The sequence below is a fragment of the Osmerus eperlanus genome, chromosome 12 (genome assembly GCF_963692335.1).
Source record: "Osmerus eperlanus chromosome 12, fOsmEpe2.1, whole genome shotgun sequence".
Lineage (NCBI taxonomy): Eukaryota > Metazoa > Chordata > Actinopteri > Osmeriformes > Osmeridae > Osmerus > Osmerus eperlanus.
In genome coordinates, this window is record NC_085029.1 from 2,267,505 (window position 1) to 2,290,200 (window position 22,696).

The following is a 22,696-nucleotide window of genomic DNA, read 5'->3' on the forward strand; positions in this document are numbered from 1 at the left end:
CTCTGTTGAAGTTTAAAACTATTGGATCTGCCCAGAGCCACTCTGATCTGCCATAACCAATCGCTAGCGTTCGCCTTAGCCAATTCCTTCGCCACTACTGTAACAGAGCTAGCCGCCGTAGCTGGAAAATCAAACTGTTCCCGAACCCCGTGGGGAGGAGGGCCTCAACATCATGGCCACTAACAAAACTCAGCAAAACTTGTTCTTGCTCCGGCTTTAGCTGTTGGATATTCGGCAGCGTTGCCACAACGGACCGAATGGCTTCGCTCGCATCTTTCTCCGCCGCCATTACGGAACTACAACACAAACTAGCGCACGACAGCCACTCCCTCTGTTCACTGATTGGCCGGTAGAAAATTAACCGAAGACATCTGACTTACTTACCTCACGGCCAGACCTAGTACAGAAGCAAAATCAAAATTGAGCGGAAGTACGTAGGAGGGCAGAGCCAGGCTAGGGGTGGGGGCCATTAGTTAAGAAATTAAGACAATAACATTAGTCATTTTAGTAAGTCAACATTTGTAATTTGAATACAAATTCAATACTTCAATACAAGTGCACTGATTTTCTGTTGATGTTTCACAGCAGCGGTTGTTTTATCATCTGCTGTTGTATTCGGAGCAAAAAATGATGTTAAGGAAGAGTGCCCGGCAGAACAAGCATTATCCTTGTGCCGTTCTGTAGCGGCATGCCGCTCTAAAGCCCCTTTCCCCCTACTACTCACGACTATATCAATGCGACAGAGCTTACAGAAGGCATGATATTGATCTTTGCTGCTCTTAGTGGCAAAGTGGAGTTCTGAACTCCACGTAGGTCTTTCTTTTTGGCCTGTGTTGCCCACGTGAGTGGTAAATTCCCTCCCTCCCTCTCTCCCTCCCTCCCTCCCTCCCTCCCTCCCTCCCTCCCTCCCTCCCTCCCTCCCTCCCTCCCTCCCTCCCTCCCTCCCTCTCTCTCTCTCTCTCTCTCTCTCTCCCTCCCTCCCTCCCTCCCTCCCTCCCTCCCTCCCTCCCTCCCTCCCTCCCTCCCTCTCTCTCTCTCTCTCTCTCCCTCCCTCCCTCCCTCCCTCCCTCCCTCCCTCCCTCCCTCCCTCCCTCTCTCCCTCCCTCCCTCCCTCCCTCCCTCTCTCCCTCCCTCCCTCCCTCCCTCCCTCCCTCCCTCTCTCTCTTTCTCTCGCACACACACATACACACACACACACACTTGTGCCCTCTCTCACCCTACTCAGCCCCCCCTGCCTTCTCGGCACAGCATTCCACTTTGAGCAGAAGGGGATCAGCCCCCCCCCCCCTTTCCATGGCCCGGGAGTCTGAGGACTCACATAAGGGGGAAGGCCAAACACACACACACACCCACACACTCTTTCTCTCTTTTGATAAGTGTCTTGTGCTCAGAGCAGTGAGTGTGTGGAGATGGTGGCTGAGGAGGTGGTTGTGTCCCTGTCTGGAGGGGCCCCCTGGGGATTCAGACTTCAGGGGGGAGCGGAGCACCACAAACCTCTACAGGTGGCAAAGGTACGTCTGTGCGTGGATGTGTTGGAGAAGGAAGTAGATGAAGGTAACAGTACATGAGGGCAAGAAAACAAAATGTCTGTGATTGAAGGAAAGACAGGAAGAACAGTTGTTGGTTGTTGGTGTTCTACTTCTTGGTGTGGTGGTCAGATAGTGTAAATCTGTCATTCATGATTTAACTCTAACTGAGGGATACTTCGTAAGTAATTCCACTGTATGTTTTTGTTTAGACTACAATAGTTCAAATTGAATCTTAGAAGTACTTAGTTATCAGATTAAACATTTTTAAACACCTTCAGCTCAATGCTGTAGAATCACAGTGTGTGTATTTACTGTGTGTGTGTATGTATCTGTGTGTGTGTGTCTGTGTGTGTGTGTGTGTGTGTGTGTGTGTGGTAGGGAAATGTCTTTGTTTGCTCTCACAGTATGACTATGTAACATGATAAGTCGACTCTAAGAGCACAAGGATTTGTAGCATTCGTAGTGGTCAGTGTTTGTGCAAACTGGAGTGTGAGTGTGTGTTCACATTCCATGACAGCAAAATGTAGTTGTCTAATGAGAAAAGCTGCTCTTGAAAACCAGGCTCTAACCTGACGCTGTTTGATAAAGATGTTTATGTTTGACTGACATGACATTCAAGTCCTCTAAACAAACATGAGCAGGATCAAGAAAGTGTGTCTGGGCCCAATATGGCCTCAGTGTCTATTTCTAGACAAGGTCACCTTAGGGAAAGTTTGATCTATCTTTTCTAGAGTGCATGTGCGTGTGTGTGTTAGTGTGTGTGTGCGTGCGTGTGTGTAAAGAGTTCATACATGCCTTAGATAAGCCCAGCAGGGCTGGATGATCAGAATAGCTCATTTGGATCTGGACATGGAAAAGAGACTTCATGCAAACACACACACACGTATGCACACACACACGCACACACACACGTACACACACATACACACACACGTACGCATACACACACACACACTGGTATTGAGCTCTCTCCTCCTTTTTTTATAACCTGTCTGCCATGAACTCCTATGAACATTTATTTAGCCTTTCTGGGGAGTTCCAACCTCCTGTTCTCTACACAGTCTCTCCAGTGCGCTCTGTCTAGGAATGTGGCAGATTTTCCTGGTTTATTTTGGGTGAGCAGGGAACACATGGTGAATGACAAGCATGTCCCCAAGCCCGGGGTGTGTGGGGTGATGGGGGTGAGGGGTGAAGGATGTGTGGTGTGTGGGGTGAGGGAATGAGAGACAGCTGTTCTGGAGTCTGTCTCTCATGATACTCCCACAGTTGTGTGTACGTGTCATTGTGTCTCTGTCTATGTGTGTGTGTGTGTCTACGTGTGTGAGTGTCAACGTGTGGGTGTCTATTTGTATGTGTGTGTCAGTGAGTGTGTGTGTCTATGTAGGTGTGTTTTTGTCAGCGTCTAAGGACTGTAGCCCAAATTTAACCAGACAGGTGAAGAACAGACATGTAGACTACATTGGTTGTCTTCTCAGATTCTTTACATTCAGAAGTCTGTTCTGCTAGCAGAGGCTAACCTGCTAGCAGAGGCTTACCTGCTAGCTGGACAGAATAGATGGGATGCTACAGAGGCTAACCTGCTAGCAGAGGCTAACCTGCTAGCTGGACAGAATAGATGGGAGGCTACAGAGGCTAACCTGCTAGCAGAGGCTAACCTGCTAGCTGGACAGAATAGATGGGATGCTACAGAGGCTAACCTGCTTGCAGAGGCTTACCTGCTAGCTGGACAGAATAGATGGGATGCTACAGAGGCTAACCTGCTAGCAGAGGCTAACCTGCTAGCTGGACAGAATAGATGGGATGCTACAAAGGCTAACCTGCTAGCAGAGGCTAACCTGCTAGCAGAGGCTAACCTGCTAGCTGGACAGAATAGATGGGATGCTACAGAGGCTAACCTGCTGCAGAGACGAACCTGCTGCAGAGGCTAACCTGCTAGACAGACGGAAATGCTTCTCAGAGCTAGTGCAGCACATGAAATGGGCAGGGAGGGGTGTGTGTATGTGTGTGTGTATGTTCATGGAGTGTGTGTGTTCATGTATGTGTGTGTGTGTGTGTTTGTGTGTGCGGGTGTGTGTGTACGTGTGTGTGTTCCTCACCATGTGGTCGGTTGTCTGCAGGTGCGCAGGCGCAGTAAGGCATGCAGAGCTGGTCTTAAGGAGGAGGATGAGCTGGTGGCCATAGATGAGTGTGTGTGTGCTGAGTTCAGCCACGCCCAGGCTATGAGCCTCATCGACTCCCACAGAATCACCCTTAACCTGCGGGTGAAGAGGTGAGCGTGTGGACACGGTCACTCAAACACACACACACACACATACACACACACACACACACACACACACACACACACACACACACACACACACACACACACACACACACACAGGCACACACACACACACACACACACTGTACACTGAAGCAAATCTGGTGACAGGCAAGGCTGGATGGCAGTCATACATTCAGAATCATAGACAGACACACCATTTTTACTCACACACAATAATACACACACACACACTAAAAACAGATGTGTGCATTTTCCAAAAATACACATTACAGACATATTAAAATCGATACTCATACTGCTGTGAATGGATACATGGATTTTTCAGTTGTAAATGTATATGACTATAATTTGTTGATCTCAGCCTCTTTCTCTACCCACCTCTTTTTCTGTCCATCTTTCTACTCCTTTCTCTCTCTATCTCTCTCCTCCCCGTCCCCTCTCCATCTCTATACTCCCCCCTCTCTCCATGTCTCTACTCCCTCCTCTCTCTCTCCATCTCTCTACTCACCCCTCTCTATCCATCTTTCTACCCCTCTCCATCTCTCCATCTCTCTACTCCCCTCTCTCTATCTCTCTTCTCCCCCCTCTCTCCATCTCTCTACCCTCCTCCTCCCGTTCTCTCCATCTCTCTATAGAGCTGCATCTGGGTTCCACTCTGAGTCTCAGTATGGTGGCTCCCCTTCTCCCCGCTCCTCTAACAGGGTCCTGTCTCCCCCGCTGGCCCCCCTCCCCCCCGGCCGGCCCTCCCTCCTCTCCCCCACTGGAGGCCCAGGGTGTCTCACCTCCCCCCCTGACAGCGAAGCCTACTACGGAGAGACCGACAGTGACGCGGACACACACACGCACACACACCGCCGCCAGCGACGCACCCCCCCACACGCACGCTCACCTGGGCGCCATGACAACCAGCAGGAGGAGGAGACCTCGGAGATGAGCGGGTACAGAATGAGGATATGAACAGCTGTGTCATGTTCACTACTTTCTGGTTTTCTGACATCTCCCCCCCCCCCCCCCCTCCCCCCCTCCCCCAGGTACGAGAGCGCCCCAGACGGAAGCCTGCAGGCCCAGTGGGACCCAGGCTCAGAGCCGGCCAGCCCCCACACAGGAAGCCTGCAGGCCCAGTGGGACCCAGGCTCAGAGCCGGCCAGCCCCCACACAGGAAGCCTGCAGGCCCAGTGGGACCCAGGCTCAGAGCCGGACAGCCCCCACACAGGAGTGCCTCGGAGGGAGGTGGTCTACCAGCCCACCCTGACAGACTGGACACCCCCTTACCACCCCCCCACACACACCCTGTCACAACTTCAGGAGCCGGCAGAGATGGTGGGGGGAGTGGAGGGGGAGGGAGAGGGTGACAGCGGGTTCCAGGAGGTAGGGGGGTGTGTGGGGCTGTCATGTCCACCCCTGGTATCTCCCCAGCGGGCCAAAGAGGCCATGACAATGAGGTCCTGTGGACAGCTGGTTCCCATGGTGGGGCCTCAACAGAACCCCCTGAGTGATGAGCTGTCAACTACGTACAAGGAAAAGGCGCGGCAAGCCAGTAAGTAGATCCTGCTGAAATACTGTTACACTCCACACTATACCCTACCTACCACTGCATCCAACAAGTCAACCACAGCCTATACTGTTGGTGTCCACAGCAAACCCAGAGTGATAAGCCCATCCAGTCTCCCATGTACAGGATTAACTAAAAATACAGATTAGTCATGAATCAGGAAATCCATCTCCCAGGCTGTGGAATGAGAGCAGAGAGACAGCTGGTGTGTCTGAATGACTGGACGTCTGTCAGTAATGTGGAAGAGGGTACGTCTCCATCTAGTGGCGTTGTGCTGTACCTACAGCCTCCCTAAGCCCTCGTTCCTTGTGGTTGGGTGACTGACTGGACTCAAGATTACCTCGTTAAACTGCAGGGGAAACAGCTCTCCATCTCTCAAGCATCAGCTAGCTGCTAGGGCTTCATAAGTGCTGCTTCTTGATCAGGACTAGATGTAGGTCCTGTAGTTGCTTCAGACAGGCATGGCAGGCATTGTTCATGTTTCTGGATAGAGGACCGACTACAGACTACAGGCTGCTAGCTGTTTGTTTTCCATGTTGTTCCAGTGCATCGTGGCTAAGAGGGATATATTGCCTTTCTGTTTTACATTTCAAAGTAAAAAAAACAAGGGATGAAAATATTGGTGTTTTATCGTCGTCATCATCATATGCAAGGAATCTGTGCATGTGTGTGTGGCTAGATTATCTCGCAGCCTGGGCACTGTGTGAAGTTGAAATGTGTCAGATGTATGGCTCGGGAACCAAGAATATGCAGTGAAGAATGTGGGTGAAGTTGTTTGGATGCAACAAATATATCCAAGTAATTTGATTGGATAAGAGGCATTCTACAAGTGCTGCTATATGGCGATAACAGCTCTGGGTCTTGTAATGTAAAGTGCCTCCGGGTGTGCTCAAAAGACATCAGCTGTCCTGGACAATTTTGAGAAGAGCAAAAATGAGCTAATGCTGTAACGCAAATAGTATGGTTCAACAGTCTTATTTCACTGGTGTACAATAAATTGAAACATGCAAATTGTGGTTAATTATAGAAAGTAGTAGGGCTGTATGGAGGTTTTAAGAGCCACAACTAAATATATAAATCTATAATTTAATGATGAAATTAATTAATAATTGTATAATTTAATGCTTAGTTTACATAGTTTATTTCCATAAATAAAAAAATTACAAATTAAATGAGACATTAGATATTTAAATGTTAAATATATTTGTGTACTTATTTATTTATGTGTATATTGATATATTTACACATTTGTAAAAGTATTTATTAATTTGTATTCTTTTTCATTTATTCACACATTTATTTGTTTATACTTTCAGTTATCCATAGTGTAACTTGCTGTAGCAAAATAAATCTGTTAACTTCATCCATTACGTCAGGGGGGGAGTTAAAGCTTTTGATTGGTGGTTGAACTTGAATCTGTTGCTTTTGCCTCTATGGTCCTGCTTCAAGATGGCAGTGCCCGGTGCAGATCCAATGAAGGACGCTTTTCATGCTACAATGGTAGATATGTTGGTTGTAGCTGAACAGATGGAGGTAAATGCCAATTCACATGCATTCTTAGATCAGATCGAGAGGGTTCACTGAAAGAATAAAGAATAAGAATAATATCGTCCCCTGGAAACTCTGTATTCGTGATCAGAGATAGTATAGCATCTAACGCTGCAGCCAGGTTGATTCACCAATCAAAAGCTTTAACCCCCCCTGACTCGATGGATGAAGATGACAGATTTATTTTTCTGTAGCAAGTTACAGTATGGATAAATTAAAGTATAAATAAATACATGTGTGAATAAATGAATTAGTAAATAAATAAATTAATATACAAATGAATGCATACATTTACAAATGTTTAAATATATAAATGTATAAGTAAATACATAAACAAATACGTTTAAGATTTACAGTATACGTTTAGTGTCTCATTGAATTTGTATGGTTTTTATTTATGGTGTAAAAAACATTACATTATATAAATAATAATTAATTAATTTTTTGTTCAAAAACTTTAAGAAAAATAATATTAGTATTCAAGCTATAATTCACGCAATAATTATTATTTACTGTCGGTACAGAAAACGTTGTACATATACTATATCATAATTATTATGATCGTTTTTAGTTTATATCGTAGATGGTTAAAAATAGTTCACATGATGTGCACATAGCGTAGCAGGTGTCATGAATTTACAATCAGTGTGATGCATTTATGAAATGCTTATGTAATTCGCACACCATTTGATTAGGCATGTGTAGTCTAGAAAAATATCCCAGTTTCAGTTTAACTTCCGTAAAAATAATAGAAAAGAATAAAAAATATATATAAGAGTTGTCTTTTTTTCATTTAGCATCCATGTAGCCTTTTTTTTGGATCGGTGTACTGAGTCTCTTTGCTAAAGATGCACTTAGCGATCTACGACTTATCTGGAACTCTAGTTAATCTACGAACATTTTCAAGAGCCTCTTTATGGAACGCCATTCGAGTCAAAATTAATTAAATAAATAGGTAAATATATAAATAAATAAATATGGCTATGAAATAAACCATGAAAAAAAGATGGCAATAAATATATAAGGCCAGTATGCTATCTCTGACACCACTATTTTATTTTATTGTATATTTTATTTAATTCTAATTCCACTTAGTACTGCTAGTTTATGTACCCTTAGTATAGATAGTCTAAATTTTAGGTCCCTATATGTTTATTGTATGCACCTTCCTGCCAAAGCAAATTCCTTGTCTGTGCAAACTTTCATGGCGAATAAATCCCATTCTGATTCTAATACCAACATCTGCACTACAGCTTGTTTTCAGTGCGGGTCCTAGCACATTTGTTGCCCTAAGTAAGGTTTACCTACACCCCCCCCCCTCCCCCCCTCCAAACTGGGGCGAGCGCCCCACCCCCAATGCTCAACCAGTACACGGACATTTGACGTAACGCGTTTGGCGCCCTCTGCTGGTAGTGCGTTTGAAACTCAAGGACAGCGGGAGGGTTCATTTAAATGGATGCACTTGAGAAATTGCCACCACCCTCTTCATGCCGCCCTAAGCGGCTGCCTATGTCGCCTATAGGAAGGACCAGCACTGTTTGTTTTCTCCAGGTACCCCACAAGGTCTGCCTATGACCTTGTGCAGTTGCTTTGGTCTGTGGATAACCACGCCCCTCTCATTTGCATGTAGGATTGAAAATAAATACAGCACAGAAATAAATGTGGCAATAGGAAATAAAAGTCCCATGAAATTATTAAATGTGGTATTAGGAAAAAAAGTCCCATGAAATAATTTAATGTGTTATTAGGAAATTAAGTTCCATGAAAGAAATTAATGCTGTCTTTTGAAAAATTTATTTATTTATTTAAATTGTATTTATTAATTTATTTATGTAAATGGATTCAGCTATACATTTATATGATGCTATATTTATATATTTATTGGCATCTTTTTTCAAGGTTTATTCCATAGTCATATTTATTTATTTATGTATTTACCTATTTATTTATTTAATTTTAAATCAAACCCCGTTCCATACCTCTTTAGCTACGATGGCTTTGTGAAACGGCTTGTAAAATTAAGATCCATCGTACGATGGATTCTACGATCAATTTAGATTAATTTTCGATGCTTTTGGGAAACGCAGCCCAGGTTATTCTTTGAATTGTTAAGCTATTTGATTATAAATAGGGAAATGTAGAAGAGACAGCACGTTATGTCTGTTTAACTAAAGAAATGCGGAAATGTACAGAAAAATAACCTCCCTAATTAGACCATCTAGCAGCCAGTCAGTCAAAGTGTAATGGCTAGTTATGAGACTCTATTTAGAGAATGAGGTCACACATTTGGCGTGTCTGAGCGACTGATAAAAAAAATGAACTGGTGGAAAAATAAATAATGGGTGAAAGTGTGTTATATTTCTACTTTATAGTTCAAAATCAAGAAACCAAGGAGTGAAAGTATTGGTGTGTGGGGAAGTGAACCAACTCAAAGAGGCCAAGGCTGTGTGGTATTTCCTCCTTCACATCCCCCCATGTCTTTACCCCAGACGGACTATTTATAATCATGGAAGCTGCATTCTCACACAGCTAACACAGACAGGCAAACATAACTCTTCTCACAGATTGACACAGCTGTGTGTGTGTGTACATGTGTGTGTTTTTATCCTGTGCTTATGGCACTGTAAGTTTACCGTATACAGTACAATGCCAGCAGTGCCTTCAGACAGACATGTCAGGCCCTATGTCATATCTCTGGGCAGAGGACAGAGAGACAGTAAAGACAGGTTCCAGGTCATATCTATGGGCAGAGGACAGAGGGACAGTAGTGACAGGGGAGGGGGGCTGGGTGAGGGGAGGGGGGCTGGGTGAGGGGAGGGGGGCTGGGTGAGGGGAGGTGGGCTGGGTGAGGAGGGCTGGGTGAGGGTTTGTTGGGGGGGCTGGGTGAGGGGAGTGGGGCTGGGTGAGGGGGGCTGGGTGAGGGTTTGTTGGGGGGGCTGGGTGAGGGGAGGGTGGCTGGGTAGTGTGAGGTGTTAACAGCGAAGAATGACGGATCGGCAAAGAGTAATGACCATGTCGTTCTCTATGACCCCCAAACCTGTGTGTCACACACACACACAACCGTACACTCACACACACACACGCACACACACACACACACACACATATAACCACACACTCACAGACACACACCACCACACACAAACATACACACATAACGCATTCAAACACCCTCATTGCCACACTGTCTATCCATTTGTGGGGTCTCCCTATCCTTCACCCATGGATATGCACAAGGCCAGTGTGTGTAGCTCTGTGTGTGTGTGGTCAGCCTGGACAGGTGTGTGATGTTTGTCATTCAGACAGGAATAGTGTGGTGACATCATGAGTGGGTTTGGTCTCTGGTGAGAGACAAAGGTCCTTCCATGGGCGGAGCCTGGAGGCCAGTGCAGCCAGCCAGCCAGATCACTGTGCTCCAAGGAGTCTCTACACTCTCTCCACCTGTGTGTGTGTGTGTGTGTGTGTGTAGCACAGAAGGTCAGTGAACACACACCCACATTCGCAAAATGAGGAGCCTCACTTCTCCACCTGGGACGGAGCCTTATGGACACACCATCACATCCATCGTCTACGCTGGTAAGGCACACATACAGACACACACACACAAACGTCCAGGCGTTAAAGATAGGCTCCAGGGAGGTTTGGTCAAGTTGTAGCCTGGTGTGTTGTCATGATAAATTGCATCAGTTACTGTAGCTGTGCAATAGATAAGACCCTGACAGTCCATACTGACCCTAAAAAGCATGTAAACATTTGATTTAGCGTTGTTCTGTCTGTGTTACTGGTGTGTATTGCTGGTGTGTGTTGCTGGTGTGTGTTACTGGTGTGTGTTGCTGGTGTGTGTTGCTGGTGTGTGTTACTGGTGTGTGCCGCTGGTGTGTGTTGCTGGTGTGTGTTGCTGGTGTGTGTTGCTGGTGTGTATTGCTGGTGAGTGTTGCTGGTGTGTGTTGCTGGTGTGTGTTGCTGGTGTGTATTGCTGGTGAGTGTTGCTGGTGTGTGTTGCTGGTGTGTGTTGCTGGTGTGTATTGCTGGTGAGTGTTGCTGGTGTGTGTTGCTGGTGAGTGTTGCTGGTGTGTGTTGCTGGTGTGTATTGCTGGTGAGTGTTGCTGGAGTGTGTTGGCCACAGTGGAGCTGACCGTTGTGTGGCCCAGTGGAGGGATCAGTAGAGAAGCATGAAACAGACCCTCTGGTCCTGGTTCCTTCCTCTCCCACATGCGTTTACTCACTGTTGTTGCCTTCATCAATGAATTGTTCTAATCAGTGGAACAGATACTGGACGTCTAAGAGAGAGAGCTGGATAGAGACGTGGTTTGTTGTGTACGTGTGTGTGTGTTTGTGTGTGGTGTCTTGTATTTAAGGCCTCAGTCATGCTGATGGTATTTTTGCGAGGCTATTTATGAGGGCTGAGATGGATCTCTACTGAAAGGTTTACCTCGATTAAGCCATGTACAGGACTAACTATGACCTCACTCTCTCTGTCGCTGTCACACACACACACACTCACACACACACCCTGTGGCAACCTTTTTGGGGTGTGTGACTCAACACTGAGGAGCTCTGCTATGGGCTCAAAACGAGTCCAAAAGTATTGCAAATGCGTGTAGGACGATCCACAAATGTAAAACGTGTTCCGCAAATGTAAATTGCTTTCCACAAGTGTAAATCAAGATCCACAAATGTGATTAACTGTCAACAAACAATCACATCTTAATTTGCCTGAGTTTTTTTCTAACTACATATTTGCAAGACATTTTCAAGAGGATTCCATGAAATTGGCGCCATAGAGCTTTGCAAATAGAGCCATAAAAAGCTGAACTTAGATGATGTGACTTTTGGCACAGATTTGACACACGTGACTTTTGGCACCGATTTGACGCTCAAAACGAGGCCAGAAGTAGCGAATGCATGTATAAAGATCCAGAAACGTAAATCGCGTTCCAAAAATGTGAAACACGTTCCGCAAATGTAAATCCGTTTCCACACATGTAAATCATGTTCCACAAAGGTAAAAGCAATTCCACAAATGTAGTAAATCGCAGTGTACACCCTTGATTTAGCAATGTAGGTTCTATGTGTTGTACCCGGACTGTTAAAGGGGTGACACCGGGAGTTGTAGGAGCGTCATTAGCCTGAAGCCACCACTGAGTCGGAATCTTTAAAGGGGTCATTGATTGCAGAACCGAATTTACCTTGTCACAGTTGAATAACGACAGTTCAGTGGGTAAAATGGACATACAGTGAACCTCAAAGTCCATTAACACCTCTTTCCTATCTAAATCTCACAACTTGAAACTGCAGCTGTAAAACGATCAGTTTCGAAAAAGCTGTATTTGTGACGTCACAAATGTAGCATCACCTTTGTCACACTCCAACATTTACATACAGACAAGCCCTCTGGTGTTCTGGCCGAGTATCTCAGACACTAGTTTAGCTGCGCGTTGCTCTGTGTACTTCCACGGGAATTACAAAGGAGAAAGTTTGGAAGTTTTGAAAGGATATTGAAAATGGACCATTGTAAATGCAGTGTTCCAGACTGTAGGCCTACAGGGAATGCTGACACTTTCAGAGTCTTCCTGAGGAACCAAACACTCGACAGGCTGTGATGTTTGTCTATGAGAAGATCCCTGTGCAGTTCGACCCTCAAATACACATTTGCTCGAACCATTTCACCGAGGACAGTTTTGAAAACCTGGGACAATGTAAAGCAGGATTTGCTTTATGAAGCTGTTGCTGAAAAGAGGTGCTGTTCCAACCTTATGTTCATCACAACTGCAAGCTGTAGTAGTCGCTAACAGTTATTAGCAATGCTAACGTATCCTGACTGTATCTAGCATCGGTAACATGTTAATTATTCCCAAAACTTCAAACGACAAAACCCGAGCGCATACATGCAAGTGATTGTAATCCATGCGCTACGATATTACACGGACGTTAAAGTCTTTCTGGGGTATCTAGGTCGACGGGGAGGTGTGGGTTATGGAATCAGACAAACACAGCTACCAACACTAGTCTGTCTCAGCTCTGGCTGTTGCAAAGGCCGTTGTCGTCATCTGCCGCTTAACCGGGGGTCGGGTCGCGGGGGCAGCAACCTAAGCAGGGAGGCCCAGACTTCCCTCTTCCCGGCCACTTCCACAAGCTCTTCCTGGGGGATCCCTCCAGCGTGTCCTGGGTCTTCCCCGGGGCCTCTTCCCAGTGGGACGTGCCCTGAACACCTCACCAGGGAGGCGTCCAGGAGGCATCCTTATCAGATGCCCGAGCCACCTCAACTGGCCCCTCTCGACGCGGAGGAGCAGCGGTTCTACTCTGAGCCCCTCCCGGATGACCGAGCTTCTCACCCTATCTCTAAGGGAGAGCCCGGACACCCCGCGGAGAAAACTCATTTTGGCCGCTTGTATTCGCGATCTCGTTCTACCCTACCCGCAGTTCGTGACCATAGGTGAGGGTAGGAACGTAGATCGACTGGTAAATAGAGAGCTTTGCCTTTTGACTCAGCTCCTTCTTCACCACGACGGACCGATGCAGAGCCCGCATCACTGCGGACGCCGCACCGATCCGCCTGTCGATCTCACGCTCCATTCTTCCCTCACTCGTGTTGCAAAGGCCCCACAAGGTAATTTACTAGGCTATATGTGCAGACAGACACACATCAGAATCATAATCAGAAGGGGTTTTTAATCGACATGAAAGTTTGCACAGACAAGGAATGTATTTATTTTGGTTCATACCGCGGTTCAGGCATCACGGTTCGGTACGAGTTCAGTACAACTGAGGGAAAAGCAAAACAAACCAGGTTGCTCTACGAGTGAATACGGGCACATTGAAAATGTAAATTCCGATTGCGTCAGTGATTTTTTGTGCCCGATTTGTATCTAAAGGCTGGTTAAGCACTGTAGGGAGGAGAAGTTGGACAGTTTTTTTGTCTCGTTCCAGTGATTGGCGCACCTGGGTGATGGCGTTGGATATTTTTAGTCATTTAGCACACGCTCTTATCAGAGAATGTCTAATATGGAGAGAACTGCCACTCTCGGGAAACTTCCGGGTTCTGAACTGGTTGCAGTTCCACCCTAGTTCCATATGAGGCGCTAACGGTCCAGTGCAGAATGAATGGAGGTCTATGGAGCTAGAGCCCTCAAAATCCACTTTTCTCAGGATCTAATTTTTTTCTAGTAATTTTTATGTTGAATTCGAAAGGGAAGGCAAAACAAATACACACTGCTGGGTGTTATATCTTTTTAAAGTCGCTTTTTTGCCTTTAAGCCTTTTAAAATGTAAATGACGTCATACACATCGTACGACCAGAGATACTGCTTTGCGGCAAGCTCAGGTCACTTCATTTTTTCTCTCGACGCATCGACAACACAGCTGACAGGTTAGGCTCTCCCTGTCAATACACATGCTAGAAAGAGTTTTGGCTTGCTAATGTTGTTGCTAATGTTGCTAATGCTCTGACATTCTGGTTCCGCTTCGGATACCAACAAGCGGGATCTCTGGTCGTAGTCAGTCCTTCACTAACCAATCAGCATTCATTAGCAGAATGCTAGCGTGTTATGGCCAACAACGACTCACCCTATAAGAAATCGAAAGGACATAAGTACTTGTTCATTCAACTTTCGACCTATAATCCATGTTGAACATGCAAAAACTACAATCAAATCTGAGATTTCTCAACGACAATCAGGCGAAAGAGCCATATCTGGAATTGTGATGATACTGGGCTCCAAGATCACTTCCTCTCCACCAGGGTGGTTGCCGAGGCTGGGTCACCTTGTTTTGAGATCACTGCTGGGGAGAAAAGAGAAACCTCAACCTGCCTTTCCAGCATCAACGCCTGTGGTGGGTATGGGCCAAACCTGATCATCTTCAAGGGCAAGAGGATGAAGGCAGATTGGCTCTTTGGGGTTCCCGAGAATACCTTCCTCAGGATGTCAGCTAACGGGTGGATAAACAAGGATGTTTTTTCTCCAAAGCCTGCCCAAAGACGATCCACAACCCCACTTGCTCCTTGTTGATGGCCACTCCTCCCATGTGTACAACATTGAATTTCTGAATTTGATGAAAGACAACAATGTATGTGTGTTTAGCCTCCCCCCTCACTCTACACACTATCTGCATCCTGTAGATAGAGCTCTGTTCAAGAGTCTAAAACATTTCTGGAGGCTTGAGGGACGAAGGGTCACCGTGGAGAGTGGAGGGAAGCGACCTGACAGGGCGTTGTTCATGCCACTATTTTCCAAGGCCTGGAAGAAAGCTGCGACTCCCTCAAATGCCCAGGCTGGATATCCTGGGTCAGGAATACTCCCATTCAACCCAGACAAGATCAACAAAAATCTGTTCATGCCATCAGAAACAACGGAGAGACCCTTTGGAGAGACTCCAGTAGAACCTGTATGTGCAACTCCAAGCCATCCTCTGTGTGATGACAATAACGGGGGTGATGATGATTGCTACCATCAAGAAATGTTCGATCTTCCAGAGCACACCCCTTACCACCCTCTCCTCCTCCACAATCTCCACAGCACCTTCTTCTGTCTGCCATTATAGTCACCCCACCACCTCTGGCACAGGAAGTTGAAGTGGTGACACAGCCAAAGGTCTCCTTCAAATCACTGATCGCCCTTCCTGTCGGAGAACCCCAAACTACCAGCCGCCAGAGGTCAAAGCCTCCTTCATATGATCTGACCAGTGACGACCATTTTTCTTTCATTAAAGAAAAAGGGGGAAAAGCAAAAGCCTACTGCAAAGAAAACACTCAACCAGGCCACAACCAGTCAAGGCCGTCAAGTCAACCAGGATCCTTGTGCTATCTGCCAGCATTCTTATAGTGACTCTAAGGACCCCAAGTCCACAGAGGAGTGGGTTTCTTGTGCAGTCTGTTCCCGTTGGTTTCATGAAAGCTGTGCAGAGAAAAATGGGGTGATTGATGACGACATAGCCTTTACATTTCTTCACAGTACGTGTCTTTTCTGTTTCCAGAAATGTAGTGACTTATGAACTTCTGCGGGCCATTTGTTATCTGATGTTGTTTGTTATATTGTAATAGGCCTATGCAACATTTTATATATTAACCTTTAAATATACTTCATGAGTTTATAATAAATGCATCAAAACCATCATATTGTTTTATTTGCTTGATGATGCTCAATTTTCCATGTTTCATCATAAACTTTGGTTTTGTAACAGGAAGTACATTGCCAATGGTAAAATGACTGAACATAAAATTAACCTACAGAATTACTTTTTGAGTAAGTTTTACTATCATTCATGAATGAAGGTGCACCATGGTTTGGGCCTTTACAGTGTCCCACATTAGGCAACTGACTGTCCCACATTAGGAAGCTTCACATTTTCTCACACAGTTTGGCACTAAGAGGACTGATATCTGTTAAATGTATTTTATAAATGTGTTATCTGCATTTTCTCTTGTGATTTGATTAGGACACCCCCTGAGGGTTTCAAAATGATATTGGGTGTGGATTTAATGTGTTGCCTTCACATCGTAATATACTACAGAAGTCCGAAAAGCAAAAAATGTCCCACATTAGGGCAATCCACCTAGACTTGTAATTATATCATCATTTTTACAGTCACTATTGTTTATCTATGTTGTTTGTAACTATTTCATCTAGGCTAAGACTTAACGTCCGTGTAACATCACAGCGCATGGATTACAATCACTTGCATGTATGCGCTTGGGTTTCGTCGTTTGACTTTTTTGCAATAGGCCTAACGAAACAACGTAGGCCTAATTGTAATATGAAAAATGAATCATTTATCTGGACCAGTTACACGGACCCTTATCCTTCACAGTTAGTGCTGCTACCACATCTGAAATGGGCTTAGCATTTGTCTTGAATTGTATTTTTAAAATTTTTGAAGCAAGTGAATAATTTAAAAATAATTGTACACTGCAATTTACTATATTTGTGGAATTGCTTTTACATTTGTGGAACGCGATTTACATATTTGGAAAGGTCAAGGTCAAGGTATCTTTATTTCGTACCCGCAGGTAAAATTATTTTGCAGATAAATAGAATTTCATTGTCCAGAAAAAACACATACAAGACACAACAATTCACAACAAATATACCGGTTAATAACATCATGACAGGCTGCACCAAGCACATTCATATCCCTTCTTGTATTTAACGATTGTATTCATACTAAAACATCTCTCCTCTTATTATTATTTAAAACCTCAATTGCCACAGGAACAAAAGTATTCCTGTAGCGTCTCGTTTTCCATCTCGGAGCCACAAACCGGCAACCCGAGGGAAGTAACTGAAACCCGTTGCTTAAGGGATGCAGCTCATCACTTAAAATAATACTTGCCTTCCTGTACAACTGAGTTGTATAAATGTATTCTAGAGTACTTTGATTTACTCCTATTATCTTACTCGCCCACTTGACAATTTGGTTTAAAGAGTTCTTGTTCTTCACTGACAGACTCCCATACCACACCACTTTTTTGTGGTACGTGTTTCACATTTGCTAAATGTGTTTCACATTTTGCAGAATTGGTTTTACATTTGTGGAACGCGATTTACATTTGTGGATCATGTTTTACATTTTTACATTTGTGGATCGTTATACACCTTGCCTCGTTTTGAGACTAGCGTCAAATCGGTGCCAAAAGTCACGTGCGTCAAATTGGTGCCAAAAGTCACATGATCTAACTTCAGCTTTTTATGGACCTATTTGCAAAGCTTTATGGTGCCAATTTTACGGAATCCCCTTGACAATGTCTTGCAAATACGTAGTTAGGAAAAAAAACTGAAAGGCAAATCAAAATGTGATTGTTTGCGGACAATTAATCACATTTGTGGATCTTGATTTACATGTGTGGAAAGCAATTTACATTTGCGAAACAAGTTTTACATTTACGTAATAGGTTTTACATTTGTGGATCGTCCTACACACATTTGCAATACTTTTGGCCTTGTTTTGAGCCCATACTCTGCTCTTAAAACACTCTCTGTTTGTCCCCCACCCCAGCCTCATGTCTCTCCTGTCTGTTTGTCCCCCACCCCAGCCTCATGTCTCTCCTGTCTGTTTGTCCCCCACCCCAGCCTCATGTCTCTCCTGTCTGTTTGTCCCCCACCCCAGCCTCATGTCTCTCCTGTCTGTTTGTCCTCCACCCCAGCCTCATGTCTCTCCTGTCTGTTTGTCCTCCACCCCAGCCTCATGTCTCTCCTGTCTGTTTTTCCCCCACCCCAGCCTCATGTCTCTTCTGTCTGTTTGTCCCCTACCCCAGCCTCATGTCTCTCCTGTCTGTTTGTCCCCCACCCCAGCCTCATGTCTCTCCTGTCTGTTTGTCCTCCACTTCAGCCTCATGTCTCTCCTGTCTGTTTGTCCCCGACCCCAGCCTCATGTCTCTCCTCTCTGTTTGTCCTCCACTCCAGCCTCATGTCTCTCCTGTCTGTTTGTCCCCCACCCCAGCCTCATGTCTCTCCTGTCTGTTTGTCCTCCACCCCAGCCTCATGTCTCTCCTGTCTGTTTGTCCTCCACCCCAGCCTCATGTCTCTCCTGTCTGTTTGTCCCCCACCCCAGCCTCATGTCTCTCCCTCATGTCAAATTAGCCCATGTTGTTGTTCAAGTTGGAGTCTAGTATTTCAGTTTGAGCGTTTCTTCTTCTTGTCCTCAGAGCTGCAGAGGGGGGACAGCGTGGTGGAGAAGCAGGTGAAGGAGGCCCGCTCCAAGTGTCGCTCCATCGCCTCCCTACTGACCCACGCCCCAGACCCCCACTCTAAAGGAGTGCTCATGTTCAAGAAAAGACGCCAGAGGGCCAAGAAATACACGCTCACCTGCTTCGGCCGTGCGGAGGGGGAAACAGGGGGGGAGACGGAGGGGGAGACAGGGGGAGAGGAGGAGGAGGGCAGCTCGTTCCCTAGCGGCTCAGAGGTGGATGAAGAGGGCTTTTCTGGGGCCTACGACCCCACGTGGGACAGCGGCTATCTGGACCTGCTGGATAGGAGGAGCTCTGCATGCCCTTCCACCACACCCACCAATCACAGCCCAGGACTAGAGAACTCAACCTATCACAACCCAGGACTGGAGAACTCAACATATCAAAGTCCAGGACTAAATAACTCAACCTATCAAAGCCCATTACAGAATAACTCAACATATCACAGCCCAGGACAGAATAACTCAACCTATCACAGCCCAGGATTGGAGAACTCAACCTATCAAAGCCCAGGACTGAATAACTCAGCCTATCAAAGTCCAGGGCTGGATGATGGAAGCAAGAAGCAGCCTGTCAGGCCTAGCCTTGCCTCTAACTCCTCCCCTCTGTCCCCACCAGCTGTGAGTCTGGTCAATGGGGTTCCTTTAGCCGTGAGCAGAGCCAGCATGGTCCTGATTCCACAACAGTCTGACCCTAACCCAAACCCCAACCCTAATATGAACTTTAACTCTAACCCTGGGGGCGTCCTAAACCGGACTGCCCAACCTTTCACCCCCGGCCTCCCCCCTCCTCGCACCCCTGCCACCCCTGTCTGTTTCCGTCCTCCCCAGCCTGCGCCCCTCACCAAACCCAAACCCGTGTCCATGGTGACCAAGCCCATCTCTGCCGTATCCATGGTGACCATCCCAGCTCCCCGCTCTGCCTCTGGGCCAGAGGTGAGGAGAGCAGTGTCCAGCACTTCTCTGTACATCCCCCCTAGACCCAACACCTCAGTCCTCTCCCCTCCTCCCCTCCTCTCCCCTCCCACTCTGGCTGAGTGTTCTCTCCCTCCTGGAAGCCCCACCCCATTCTCTCCTCCCTCCTCTGTCCTGTCTCCTTCTCTCTGTCCTCCCCCTGTCTGTCTCTCTTCCACTGTCGTCTGTCACCCCTCCTCTCCTCCTTTTGCTCCTCCCGTCCCTGTGTCCTCCTCTTCTTCTCCTCTCTCCCCACAACATCCCCCTGCCCCAGTCCAGTACCCCCAACATCCCCCTGCTCCAGTCCAGTACCCCCAACATCCCCCTGCTCCAGTCCAGTACCCCCAACATCCCCCTGCTCCAGTCCAGTACCCCCAACATCCCCCTGCTCCAGTCCAGTACCCCCAACATCCCCCTGCTCCAGTCCAGTACCCCCAACATCCCCCTGCTCCAGTCCAGTACCCCCAACATCCCCCTGCTCCAGTCCAGTACCCCCAGCCCCCTGCCCCAGGCCCGGCCCAGCTCCCTCCGCCCCCCATCTTTAATCCCTACATGTCGGCCCCCGGGGGCCCAGCCCCATCGGTTCACATGACTAGCCCCACCCTGCCGCCCAGCTCTGATTCGCTGGCGTCCCGTGAGCAGCGCATCTCCGTTCCCGCCTCTCGCACCGGGATCCTGCAGGACGCGCGTCGTCGCAGCAACAAGAAGCCCATGTTCAGCACGGCGGAGGAGAAGAAGGCTGTGTCCCCCAACCCCGCCCTGCTGTCGCTGCTGCAGAACCTGTCCCTGCAGCCGGAGGCCAGCCCGGGGGCCGGGGGGCCGGGAGGGACGGCTATGGAGGCCGGGACGGAGTCTGGCCCCGAGGAGGACTGGCTGAGGCTGGGGGCCGAGGCCTGCAACTTCCTGCAGGCTCAGAGGGGCCACAAGCCGCCCCCTGTGGCCCCCAAACCACACGTCCAGCAGCAGCAGGTTCCCCAGCTGGGGGGGAAGGGGGGGCAGCTGTTTGCTCGCAGGCAGAGCAGGATGGATCGCTTCATGGTGGAGAGTACTCCCGGCACTCAGCCCTCCGCTGCCAGCCCCCGAGAGTCCTCCCCCACACCCTCCCTACCAGCCACCTGGAAATACTCCTCCAACATCCGCGCCCCCCCACCCATCAACTACAACCCCCTCCTGTCGCCCTCCTGCCCCACTCAGGCCCAGAAGCCCAAGGGGGGAGAGAAGAGGCCAGGGCCGAAGAAAGGAGGCATCAAGGCTGTGGACATCATGAGCCACCAACCGTACCAGCTCAACTCCTCTCTGTTCAGCTATGGGGGCCCCCAAAAGCAGTCGGGGCCAGGGGGCGATCCCCGGGGGCCGATGAAGACGGCTCGCGTTCAGGAGGTCAGGCGTTTCTCCACGCCCCCTCCCTCCGGGCCTGTCCTCAAAATCATCGCGCCACGATCTGCAACAACACTGGGAGAGCCGTTTTGGCGTTCTGATGTCATTTCCCCTCCACTGACACCTGGTCCTGTCCCCTACCAACCTTACCAGCCCCAGCCTGCTAGCACCCCCTACCAGCCCCAGCCCCAGCCTGCTAGCACCCCCTACCAGCCCCAGCCCCAGCATGCTAGCACCCCCTACCAGCCCCAGCCCCAGCCTGCTAGCACCCCCTACCAGCCCCAGCCCCAGCCTGCTAGCACCCCCTACCAGCCCCAGCCCCAGCCTGCTAGCACCCCCTACCAGCCCCAGCCCCAGCCTGCTAGCACCCCCTACCAGCCCCAGCCCCAGCCTGCTAGCACCCCCTACCAGCCCCAGCCCCAGCCTGCTAGCACCCCCTACCAGCCCCAGGTCCACAGAGCCTCCTTGCATCTGTCTCCCCCTCCTCCCCCCACTGCCCCTCTTCCCCCTCTCCCCATCCTCTCCCCTGGCCGTGCTCCTAACCCCCTGCCCCCCCCAGTCCCCTACAGCTCCCCCTCATTCCCGTCTCAGGCTACCAGGCAGAGTAAGAGTGCCCCAGACCTCAGCCCCCTGTCCCTGGCCTGTGCTCGCCCTCCCTCCAGCACCGTCCAGCCAGCATCGGTGCCTCGGCCCAGGTTCAGCACCTCCACCCTGGGTCTGCAGCCACACGTCTGGCGCCCTGGCTCCACCCTGTACTGAACAGATGCCGTGTAGAGGTGCCAGCTCTGCAGAGACAGGAGACCGAAGATACTGTACATGGATAAGAATCTTTCTTAAAGGGAGAATTAGATAGATTGCGAGCTAAGGCACATAAGCACTCAAATATACAGAATATATTTGGGGAATTTGGATTTCAAAGCCAGAAAAATGAATCACGTTTGTTGTCATAAAAAATCGTTTTGAGTCTGACACAATTTGTAGCTTTATCAACCACTATCACTTTGTAGTTTTTATCTTTTAAGCACATGACCAGCCCTGCTTTGCATCCTGATCTGGTGAAACGTGTGAGCGTCAGTTAAGGGTGAAACACAAGAAGGGAAAAAAGATACAAAATGGTTGAAAGAGACTTAGAACTGCACACTAACATTTGATGATAATAATATTACGAAAGATTTGACATTTTGAAGTGGATGACTAGAGGAAGTGTAAAAGACAAGCCAGAGAAAGAAAAGCGAAGAGAGGAAGGGAGAGAGACAGATGTGGGAGAGCAATCACCTGGGATCAAGGTGGACACTGTTGGAATCAGATGATGTGAATGAGTTCAAGACGGACTCAGTTTAAAATATAACAGTATGCTGCCCTGTTGTTTTATTTAGGTTCTGCAATCTCCTGGTTTTCATCCTCATTGTGATAATGCTTTTAAAATACGACATTTTATGCTTGAACTTGTACCCGCATTGTAAGCTTCTGTGTCTTGTCAGTGGTGGAATGCCACACTGTGTTAGCGTTTGATTTTAATTTTCTTTTTGTAGAATTTGTTACAGGATACAGTGATGGGATTGGGGGGGGGGGGCTGTGGTTGGGGGGTGGGGGGGTAGTTTAGAAGTCTGGTTGTTGATATAAAAAACATATTTGTAATGTCTGTTTTTCTGTACCTGAACAGCACAACTAAATAAAAACAGACATGACTCAACTCTTGTCTATATCTGTCTTTATCTTAAAATTATGTCTCTCTTTCTATTTATTTCTTTCTTTTTAGTTTTCTCT

The 22,696-nt window shown here is 47.6% G+C and overlaps 1 protein-coding gene across 1 annotated transcript; it reads left to right on the top strand.

Moving 5' to 3' along the window:
• Positions 1 to 1,331: 1,331 nt before the first annotated feature.
• On the top strand, positions 1,332 to 22,622 carry LOC134031038 (synaptopodin 2-like protein). Its single transcript, XM_062474508.1, has 6 exons — positions 1,332 to 1,511; positions 3,647 to 3,798; positions 4,452 to 4,754; positions 4,848 to 4,894; positions 5,030 to 5,353; positions 18,558 to 22,622. The coding sequence occupies exons 1-6, from the start codon at positions 1,410 to 1,412 to the stop codon at positions 21,686 to 21,688; spliced, it is 4,059 nt and encodes a 1,352-aa protein (XP_062330492.1). The 5' UTR covers positions 1,332 to 1,409; the 3' UTR covers positions 21,689 to 22,622.
• The last annotated feature ends 74 nt before the right edge of the window (positions 22,623 to 22,696 follow it).